This window comes from Myzus persicae, unplaced genomic scaffold (assembly GCF_001856785.1).
Source record: "Myzus persicae strain clone G006 unplaced genomic scaffold, MPER_G0061.0, whole genome shotgun sequence".
NCBI classification, from domain to species: Eukaryota; Metazoa; Arthropoda; class Insecta; order Hemiptera; family Aphididae; genus Myzus; species Myzus persicae.
This window is the reverse complement of record NW_019102099.1, coordinates 1-11951: the sequence shown is the minus strand read 5'-3', so window position 1 is coordinate 11951 and position 11951 is coordinate 1. Positions and strand designations below refer to the sequence as shown.

General features: G+C 28.1%; 3 protein-coding genes across 3 annotated transcripts; all 3 read right to left on the bottom strand.

Moving 5' to 3' along the window:
- Positions 1-824: 824 nt before the first annotated feature.
- Positions 825-5435, bottom strand: LOC111031250 (zinc finger MYM-type protein 1-like). The gene is made up of 7 exons (XM_022311121.1): positions 5321-5435; positions 5070-5132; positions 3289-3372; positions 3119-3226; positions 2639-2787; positions 1125-2496; positions 825-1042 (listed from the first exon to the last, which is right to left on the bottom strand). Exons 1-7 carry the CDS (start codon positions 5433-5435, stop codon positions 825-827), a joined length of 2109 nt encoding a protein of 702 aa, XP_022166813.1.
- Positions 5436-5782: 347 nt separating this feature from the next.
- On the bottom strand, positions 5783-7687 carry LOC111031249 (zinc finger BED domain-containing protein 5-like). Its single transcript, XM_022311120.1, has one exon. The coding sequence runs from the start codon at positions 7685-7687 to the stop codon at positions 5783-5785; it is 1905 nt and encodes a 634-aa protein (XP_022166812.1).
- Positions 7688-9367: 1680 nt separating this feature from the next.
- LOC111031266 (zinc finger MYM-type protein 1-like) lies at positions 9368-11748 on the bottom strand (the record flags this gene model as incomplete). Its single annotated transcript, XM_022311140.1, has 2 exons — positions 9368-9927; positions 10012-11748. Coding segments are annotated over 2 exons (2297 nt in total), but the record flags the coding sequence as incomplete, so codon positions are not given.
- Between the last annotated feature and the right edge of the window lie 203 nt (positions 11749-11951).

Genomic DNA, 11951 nt, shown 5'->3' with positions numbered 1-11951 from the left:
GTAAATATGTATATACGATGTTTATACAAATAAATATATGATAAATATAATGATACAATATAATAAAAATCGCATAACGCCTTTTCACTATTAAGTATATAATAATTAGATTTGTTATTGAAACTTAATACGCTGGACAGTGCCGGATCTAAGTCTCAGGAGGCCTGGGTGCGACTACCTATTTGAGGCCCCTTAAAAAAAAAATTTTCGACATAGCACTATTTATTAAATACATATTGAAATATTAAATAACCTAAAATCATGAAATATTAGTACCTACCTTAATTGTTAGGTCGTAAGTTATGAAATACACATTACACTCACTATTTCCATACTTATACAGCTATACCTCTTAGATATGAAGTATTAATATATACTAGTATAACATAAATCGAGTCAATCGAAATCATTAATAATTAATATAATAATGAGTAATGACTGTATTCTTAACATTGTGCTAAAATAGAAAGGAAACAAATATAAAAAGTTTGAAATAGATCAAAAATAAAAATGAACAATATTATAAATACTTTTTAATACTTAAATACATTTATTTCAAAAAGTTTTTTTTTCTTGATTTAATATTAGCAAAGTTATTAATTATTTGTGATATATTTATTTCATTTGTTCTTTCTCTTTCTATGTTTAATACTGCAATATTACTTAGTCTATTTTGACTCATTGAGTTTCTCAAATAGTTTTTTATTATTTTTTAATTTAGAAAAAGAACGCTCCGCTTCTGCAACAGTAATAGGTATTATTATAAATATTACACATGCGCTTAAAACATCTGGAAATATAATGGATAAATCATTTTCAACAATTTAAATGGCCAAGTTCTTAATAGTTTTAAGTTGATGTTTTTGTAAACTAGTTCTTAAACTTAATAATTGTCGGGTAAAATCTGTGCTGATATCATTACTATACTTTAATATGAAGTCATATGATGCATTGACAACTTCTTTTTCAGTTTTTGATACAAATGAAGTAGGATTTAAAAATGAAAAAGTTTGAACTACCTCATTTGTTCCTTTAAATCGAGCTACAAATTGTGATAAAACAGAGTCCATAACGGGGAAAAAAATGTTTAACTTTAAAATTATCTTCATTAGTGTTAAGTCTACGATCACCATCTATTTCATCAAAATATTTTACAGCTTGTTTTTTACGTTCATTGGGATATGTGACTGGTATATTCCATTTTTTACATAATTCTTTTGCAATAATTAAAATATGCTGGTAGTTGTCTCTGATATCTTGAGTTGATGTCACAGCCATCTGTATCATGTTTGAAGCTGCTTCCAAATCCATATTTATATTTTGTAGCCGTTTTGATACAATACGCAAAGAACGTAGAATTGGTTCCCACATACATAGAATCAAAATAAATTCAAATGTTTCCAACTTTTTTTTTAATCCACTGGCTAATGTTTTTTCTGATGTTTTATTACTAGTAAGAATAATGTAAGTCAGCGATTTAAGTACATCTATATAACGTTCTTTCAAGGAAAATATTGCATCATGTCGAGCTTCCCACCTAGTAGGGCACACTTTTTTTAGAACTTTTGTACGGATTTTAATAGAAATATCATGTCCAAATGCTATAAGAGCCCATCTTGGCGCACTACTAGCAAAAAAATTAAAAATTGCTTGAACTGTGTCAAAAAAATTCAATACTTTACTATGACATTTGGCTGCATCAGATATTACTAAATTAAGATTGTGACTACAACAATGGATATATGAAGCTGATGGAACAAGTTCTTTTATTCTAGTTTGAACACCAGAATGGACTCCGCTCATCACTGATGCCCCATCATAACCTTGTCCACGGCATCTGTTAATATCCAAGTCAAGTTTTGATAGAATTTCACATATCATCTGTGTATAATCAGCAGCTCCGTGGTGTTTTAACTCAAAAAAACCTACAAATGACTCCTTAACTTCTAGTTTTTTCTCTTCAAAATTTATGACAGTATACCGAATAATAACACTCAGCTGATCCAGTTTAGTTATATCTAAAGTAGAATCCATTATAATGGAAAAACATTGGCATAACTTTATTTCATTACAAATAGTTTTGAGTAGATCAGAAGATAAAATTCCAATTAATTCATCAACTATTGTGTGACTCAGATACTTGATTTTGCTTTTCTCACAATTAATAAGTTTGCTCAATATGGGATCATAATTTGCAACTAATCTAACGGTTTGTAAAAAATTACCTTCGGAAAATTGATTTTTTGAGCTAAATTTACCTTCATTTCCTCGAAGAGCAGTATTTCCACTAGTTAAATGTAAAATTATCATTATAATTCTTTCCAGTACACTTCTCCAGAATGCAGCCTCTTCCGATACTTGATTTTCTAGTTGACTATCTAAAACTTTATTCTTTGTCCACAGAGATCGAATTTTTACAGATTCAATATGTTGAATTGAACTTTCATGTTTAAATATTTTTTGAGAAAGATGTTGCCAGTTATCTATTCCATTAATCTATTCAGACATAATTTATATATTGTCTGTCAGCAAAAAGCCAGCATGATTCACAATAAACATAATTTAGGATAGGTGAATAGCAAAGCCATGTACGAGGAATACGATTACCAGATTTTGATGATAAATAATAATATTCTACTGAAAATTTTCTTTTGTCTTCATTGCGAGGAAATTCAATTTTTGGTCTACATGGTCCATATTCTATAATAGATCTTTTGATTACACTTGTTAATGTTATTCCAAGAAAATGTGCTTGATCAGTTGGATAATCATGAAGTAAGTTCAGACCTGAATAAATTAAATTAAACCATTAAATTCAAAATAATACTGAAGGTACCTATCACTAATGGTTTTTTTATTATTGTATTCAATACTAAAATGTTTATTGTAAAGAATTTAACACTTTTGTTTGAAAAAAAGTAAGAACCAATACATAATAAAATGTAAATACTTCTTGATTCTTCTTGTTACTTAGTTTTAGTATGTTTGTTTATTATTTATTATTTTAATTTACTGAAATATCACAATCATAAATGTTATGATTTATAAAGCAGGATCACATTTATTTTATTAAATTATATTTAAACTACAATTAATAAAAATATAAACAATAAATTACCTTGGATTTCCATTGATTCATTTTTATTAATTTGGTTTACATGTTCATATAACTCATTAACAATTTCTATATTTTCATGATTACTTTCAACTTTTTGCTCAACACTGCCTAAATAAAATATACTAATTTATATATTTAAAAAAAAAATAATCAAAAAATTAGTACACTACTTTGAGTATTTTTTGATTGGCAAACATTTTCCTCATTAGTAATAATTATAATATCAGGTTGATCATGTACCTTTTGTTCTTCTTCTAAAAATAAAAAAATTACATTTATAAATTATAATTACCTAAAATTTCAGTTAATTTTTAACTATATTTTGATTGAACTATATATCTAACTCCTGTTTGTGATTTATTTAATACAAAAAAGTTTATTGTATTCAAAGTTTTCCTTAATTTATAATGTATAATTTATTCTTAGTACAACAACTTCATATGTAGGTATCAATTTAAGACACAAAACACTATAATTGTCTATTGTATTTACAAAAATGTGTTATTACATTTAATTTAATTTTATATATTTAAATAACCACAAGCTTGCTTAAAAGCAGTGGCGTATTTATATGCAGGCACTATAGGCACGTGCCTACAGCGGCAAATTTTGAGGGGTGGCATATTTTTCAAGGGATTTTTTTTTTTTTGATAATGATGGCATTGTATATTGACTTGGTAAGACTTATTAAATCGTTGTCTGTTATTGTAAAATACTCTAATAACTACAACAGCCTACAAGATTATTTTAAATTATTGAAAACAATGGAATTGGTTTAAAATAGAATTCGAATTTATTATTTTTATAGTTTCTTACAGCCGCGTGCCGTCTATTTTGAATATTCACGCCGCGGCGGAGCGGCCAGTGAGCGTCTTCAGTACATATTTATAACAATTGACAATAATAGTATAATCCAATTTTTTCAACTTGAAAAAAGACACCAGTCCTACAAAACGTTTTGTGATTTATTCAAAGTACTACTAAAAATTACATCTTTAAATTCTTTGAAAATTGTTGAGTCCGCTGAGAAATTACAAAAAATGTACCCGAATGATTTGGATAATACTTTTTCGTCAGAATGCTTACATTTGTAATCTTATTTACTGAATAGTAATATGGATATTGACATCGATAGTTTAACTCCAATCACACTGTGTCAGTATTTGAGAGAAAAATCTTTACATATTGAAATATTTCCAAATGTTGACACTCCATTAAGAATTTTCGTAAATGTACCAGTGTCCAATTGTACTACCGAGAGATCGTTTTCATGCCTCAAACGTGTAAAAAACTACTTAAGGTCCACTCAAACTTATGAGAAGTTAAACAGCTTAGCATTATTCTCAATAGAAAATGAAATGTTACAAGAATTAAATTGCGAGGATTTAATTGACGCATTTGCAAAAACGAAATGTTGACGTAAACCAATCGTTTAATAAATAATTTAGTATGTAAGACATTTAGAATGTATATAAGTATAAACATTTTATAATTCCTTTTTTTTTCTAATATTTTTCAACTTTAATTATTATGTTTTTGTATTTAAAATATAATTAAAATTTTTTTTGCATACCTACTTAATTAAATTTTATTTTACCATAATTAAGTGCGGCAATTTTCCACAGGCCTACAAATTATTATTATTAAAAAAAAATTATTATTTTTAAAATTATTTATTATATACTTGTTATTATATGAATGTTATATCAGAAATAAATAAATTAAAAATTAAAAAAACAAAAAATTGAAAGAACCTACATGAAAAATGTTAATATTTGGTGTGATTTAGTTTTAGTATGTTTATTTTATTTTTAACTAACTGAATGAACTGAAGTATCATAATCATAATTTTTATGATTTACTTATAGTTTACCTAAGCTAACATTTAAATATTAAATATATTAGGTATATAAAACTACAATTAATAAAAACATAAACAATAATTAATTACCTTGGAGTTTTATTGATTCATTAACTACAATTTCAGGGTTATCTTGTGCTTTCAGTTCTACTTCTATAAATAAGAAAATTACATTGATAATAATTACCTAAAATTTCAATTAATTTACAGCAATAAACTGATTGAGATAAAATAACTATCTACTATTTATGATCTTTATTTTGCAATTTAAAAAAACTAGCTCATTATATCTACAAATTGAAAAATGTATGATTGTATAAAATTGAAAATTGTATATTTACCTGAATTGATGAATACAAAGTTATTCATTAATCCTTTATATTTTTTTAATTCATTGTTTTGTATATTTTTTCTGCGTCTTTTGGATGCTCCACTTTCAAACTGTCTGTTAGACATTTTTTTTTTTTTTAAGTCAATACAAGATAGTGTACATGAAAATTTATGTTTTTCGTGAATAAATGAAAAATAATAATATAATAGCGTACGTAAAAAAAAGTAACAATATTATAGAGCAGCGTTTCTTAAACTTTTTTATCCGTGGAACCCTTTTTGACGTCCACTTTTATCGTGGAACCCCTACTTTGTTTTCTAGGTTTTAAGCTTTTTGTTAGAATTATTTGCAAAAAAAAATATAATTATTTCATGTACTTATATTGTGTTAAAGGTACTTAATTAAAAAATATGTTAAAAAAAATAATAAAAATAATAAAAATTGTATATAATTTTACTTTAACAATAATTACTTAATGAGATGCGTGAAATTGCTTTTTATTATTACAAATATTCTTAATATTGGGCTTTATTGATGAAAGTTGTAATAACATATTAGGTTCGGCATCAAGTCTGTTGCGGTATTTTGTTTTTGTCGATATATAGGTAGAGAACCCCGTTTCACACATATACGTGGTTGCAAATGGTAAAAGTGCCAACACGGCCTTTTGTGACAATTGAGGATATTCATCTTTTGAACTGCACCAAAATTCTGCTAATGGCATTGATTTAAATTTTTCTTGCAGCGATGAATCAGATGTAAATTCAATAAAGGTTTCATATTCTTTTGCTGACATTGCTGGAGGTCGTGTATTGACAATAAATGGATCTTTAATCCACAGTTCATTTTTATATTTCACCTGTTGGTCATTTGGAAAATACTGGTTGAATCCTTCACTCAATCCAGTGAGGTGCTGAATAATTTCCTCAATGAAAACTTCATTAATTTCGACCTCTTCCTCTTTCGAAAAGCATTTAATTGTAGGAAAGCAATCAAACTCGTTGGAGCTCATACAAATTTTCCAAAAATCTAACTTTTTCTTAAAAGCATGAATTTTTTCGTGTGCAGTAAAAACATTAACGTGTCTGCCTTGAAGTGTGAAATTAAGCTCATTGATCTTTGTAAAAATATCACTTAAATAGGCGACTTTAAGTAGCCACATTTGATCAAGAAATCGATCTTTTAATTCGAAATTGTGTTCCAAAAAAAAAGCACGTACCTCGTCCCTTAATTCAAAAATACGAGTTAGTATCTTTCCTCGAGATAACCACCTGACCTCGGTATGTAAGAGAAGAGAAGTATGTGCACTTCCCATGTCCTCACATAGGATTTTGAATAAACGATTTTGAAGAGGCCGAGATTTTATGAAGTTTATGATTTTTACGACTTCATCAAGAGCTTTCTTAAAACTAACAGATAACTTTTTTGCAGCGAGTGCCTGTCTATGTATCATACAGTGGCTACTAGAACAGTGTTTTGCAATATTTTTAATACGCTGTACAGCTCCATTAATTATACCACTCATAGCCTTTGCTCCATCGGTACAGATATCAACGCAGTTTTCCCATGGTATTTCATTTCCTTCAAGAAATGAATTTAGAAGATCAAATATTTCAGCTCCAGTAGTACGTGTTGGTAGAGATTTGCATAAAAGAAGATCTTCCAATAATGTGCTTTCGTGTTGATACCTAACGATGACAATTAATATTGCAAGCCCAGCTACATCGGTAGACTCATCCATTTGTAATGCAAATTTGCACAATTTGAGACGAAAAATAAGTTCATTCTGTATATCGGCTGCTAAATCTTTGATACGATTAGCTACCGTGTCATTCGATAGTGGGATTTTAGATATTTCTTTTGCAGATTTTTCATCTAACATACATTTTACCATCTCCATAGCACAAGGTTTTATAAGACTTTCGGCAATTGTGTAAGCTTCACCGCGTTGAGCTATCTGATAGCTAACTAAATAAGAAGCTTCGGTTGCTTTTTCATTCACAGTTTTTGTGGTTTGAACCATACAGTTTATTGATTTTAATAGTTCGTCACGCTTTCGAATAAAGAATTCTACATTTTTTTCTTTAAGTTCACCGTGAACACATTCTAAATGACGACGCATTTTAGCTGGAGCCATAGAGCTATTTGGGAGAACTTTACTGCAAATAACGCACTGAGGATTATCATTATTATTCATAAATCCTAATGATATGTAACTTTCATCATACTTTCTACATTTTTTAAAATATTTTGGGGTGATTTCATTTGTATCATTCTCATTATTACTATGGTTATCAATATGACTTGAGTTCACCGCAAAATATTCAGGTTCTTGAGAGGAACGTTTTAGAGTTCCTTTTTTAAGCCATCTCTCCATATTGCAAATAAAATAACAAAACCAACTTTGAGACAAACAATAAAATTATAACACAACGCACTCGAATATAACGCACAGGTCACAAGACACGCGGTAGACTGTCGCGTTGTATTGAAACGTTGAAACGTTATTTTATTCGTTTATCTGTTTTTCAGAAATTAAAGCTATCGCGGACGGCCAAGACCAATCAGTATTTTTATTAACGACACACAAATATTATTTATGAATAGTACTAGTACCTATGTTACTCATATGCTTATCGTTATCGACGGTCGTTTCTCTTAAGTTCACGCTATCGCGGACCTTCATAACCAATTAGTATTTTTATCAACGGACAACGACGTTCAAATATTATTTATAAGCAGTATAAGAACACAATATATTATAGAAGTTTAGAGGTTAGACTGTTAGAGTATAGAGATAGACTATTCCATATGACATATTATACATTATTATTTAATATACAAACATTCTTTAGTTAGACATTTTTAACACGTTGATGGACAGTTGCTAAATATTACTGCTATAGCAGTAATATGAATAGTTGATGTCGGGGGTCATTTTTCAAAATTACTGCTATAGCAGTAATATACAAACCATCCAAAATGTGTCATTACTGCTATAGCAGTGATATTTTCAATGGTCCCTTATGAAAGAGGGAGTTGTTCTGACCCCGGACATCTCATAGGGCCATTGGGCACTCTATTTTTAGCCTGTTTATACACGTATTTGTAATCTACACACGTATTTTCCATTTTTATTCTTTTATTGATTAGTTATAATTTATATATCGATAACTGTTGTGTTTTTCTTATTTGATTAACAACATAGTAGGTACATATTCTATACGTTATATTTATTATATTAGTACGTACACGATCGCCATTGAAGTATGATATTATAGTGCGTTGAGTGATGAGTGTTTACAAGTTTACATTAAAATGAATTCATGAGAAGAAATAAATGTAAATCAGTTGTTAGATGAAGATGACGGTTCTTATGATTCTAATATTTCAATTATTGATGATTCTGATGCTGATCCCAATTTTTATCCACCCGGTGTCGCTGAAAAAGGCTCAATTAGCAGTTCACCTGATATATCAATAACCGATCCATCAAATTCAAATGCTTTAGTGATGCCCAGTGGCGCCGATCTATATTTCATGTTATGGGGAAAAAATACTAGTGTTAGACCCACCCACCCACCTACGACCTACTAAAATGTAAATAGTTAGTTACTCTCAAATAGTACTTTATTTATTTCTAATTATATACAAACTATATTTTTTTAAACGTAATTAATACATACTAGTACTGTTGTATCAACAATACAATACAATACACATAAGCATCAGAAAAATGAACGATAACATTATATTATAATAATTAGTTTCTTAAACTATAAAAATAATATGTTATACTTATAAGCATATGAAATTTTCCTGTCAAAATCAATGATTTTACATTTTAAATAATAACTAAAAAATTAGAGAATATCTATCTGAATAAATTCAACTTGAATTACATAGTATAATTTTCGAAATAAAAATATAATGTACAAACATAAATGTATACTTAATATACTAAAATAGATCAATAAATAAAAATAACAATAGTAATAATAATATAATATGTATTAGGTTTACTAAATATTACCTATATCATATATTCATATAAATTCTAAATTAACAAATTCATTAATTGATTACTGTTATTTGCGAATGTATTTATTACATTTTCTTTGTCTATTGGTATATCTTGTTCACATGCTATGCGCATCAATCCTTCTAATCTTGGCTCTGCCATTGTCGAACGTAATCTTGTTTTAATTAGTTTTAATTTTGAAAAACTTCGTTCTGTAGAAGCACTTGAAACTGGCAATGTGACTCCAATTTTAATTAACATATAAATATTTGGTAATACATCTTTTATACTTGAATCAGTAAACAACTGAAATATATATAATAGTGAGCTAATATTCATGGAGTTTCTAGGTAATATTATAGATTCTTCTTCATCTCCAGAACTAGATTCAACATCATTATTGTCGCCATAATCAGATATTAGATAAGTCTTATGAAGGCTTTCAGGTAAATGATAAGTTTTTTCTAAATCAGAAAAACAATTTACAAGCCACATGAATTCAGTTTTTAATAATTCAGCATTTAAAAAGTTTGGATAAATTAAAGATATACTTTCAAATGCATCATTTGTCATTTTATGATTATCAGTTTTTATTTCTAAAATTCTTTTTTTTGTTATAAGTGATAAATCTTTAAAAACTGATAATGATGATTCACTAAATTTCTTGTCAATCTCATTACTTATAATGTCAATTACAATATAAAATGTGTGATACTTAAAATTATTAAGAGGATCAGTTGTTGGCTCATCCGATGCTTGTTCACCCGGCATACGTTTTCTCTTCCTATGACGTTTTTGGGGTAAAGGAGTAAAAGTGAAATTTTCTTCACTGTGAACCTCAATAAATTTGTTTACCTCAAAAATAATTGAATCAAATTCATCTCGCAGTTTCAACAACTGATTTTTCTTAGATATAATCATTTCTGACGCTATGATAAGATCTGTATCTATAGCTTGAAGTATTTTACTTAATGGATCTAATAAACCAAATATTCTTTTAAATACAAAACAAGTGTACAAAAATCGTTCAGTCTGAAAATATTCAATAAATGTTGATGCGTCAGATGAAGATTCAGATTTATGAAGATCTTCAAGTGTATCAATTAAAGCTTCCCATGTGATTAAAATTGTATTTAATGCTGTAGAGTGACTACTCCATCGTGTAGTAGTAACACGCTTCAAACTACGAACTGGCCATGTAGGATTACGTTCTTTTTGATTTTGTTCAAAAACAAATACACGATTTTTGCTACTACATATAAAATCATATACTTTGGCCAAAATCCCAAAAAAATCAACAGCTTCAAGACAGCTTTTAATACCTTGTTCAACAATTAAATTTAAACGATGTGCCCAACACCAGATATAAATAGCTTGATTATTTTCACTTTTAATTTTTGCTTGTAGACCGTTGTATTCGCCTCGCATATTAGCTGCGCCGTCATAGGATTGACCTATCAAATTATTTTTCCAATCAATATTGGTTTTCTCAAAAATATTAAGAAAAATACTATAAAGGGTCTGACTATTAGTGGATGAAGTAGTACAGATCATAAGTAAACGTTCAACAATTTTACCTTTGCTTTCATCGGTATATCGAATTACAAAAGATACTTGTTCATGCCTTGATATATCGAATGTTGTATCTATTGATATACTAAATATTCTAGCAGTATTCACTTCTTGTACAATTGATTTTAAAATTGAATTTGAGATTGAATCAATAAGTTGGTTCTGTCGTTGCCAAGTAATAAAAGATGTCATATGTTTTCCTTTTTCTTTTAATTGGGTTATATATGAGGACAAAACTGGCGAATACTCGGCTAGCAAAATAACGAGATCTTTGAAGTTTCCTCTAACAGCATCAGACCATTTTTCGTTGTGTCCCCTAAATGCTAATCCATGTTTTCCTAAAAATAATGTTATGTCCACGAGTTGTTTTACAATAATCCTATTGGTTTGAACTTCAATTTTTTTTTTCTCTTTCAATGCTGGTAACAACGGGGAACACTGTTCCTGAATTGTTGCATCAATTGAAGCGGCAATGTGTGTTACTGAAGTTTCGTGTGAAGCTAACATAAAGACTCCATCTTTCCAGCGAGAAACACCATAATTAGTCCATGCTTTTTTAGGATATTTCCCAAATAATATACAATATAAGCAATATATTTTGTCTTTTGATATAGAATATGACAACCATTTACGAGTTCCTACAGATCCATCGGGTAATGTTTTGGTATACCATTTGGCATGAAAACTAAGGTTATTGGTTTTTGGAAATTTATGGAAAGGCATCTCTTGAGCACTTGGTTGGCAAGGTCCTAATTTTAAAATATACTGCTTTTGTTCAAATGTAAATTTCTTGTTCATATCAGAAAATCTTACAGGATCATTTTCATTTAAATTTTCATACAAGCCTGTAAAAAATTTAGTATCTATATATATTTATAAATAGTTAAATAGTCATAAATTAATTTATAACAATGTGTAGAAAAATTTACAAATAAAAATACTACTTATATACATAATATTAATGTAAATATTTAAGTATTTTTAATATTTTTATTTTCTGTGTACTAAATTATTATACTAAAGGAATTACAAGAATATAATATTATAG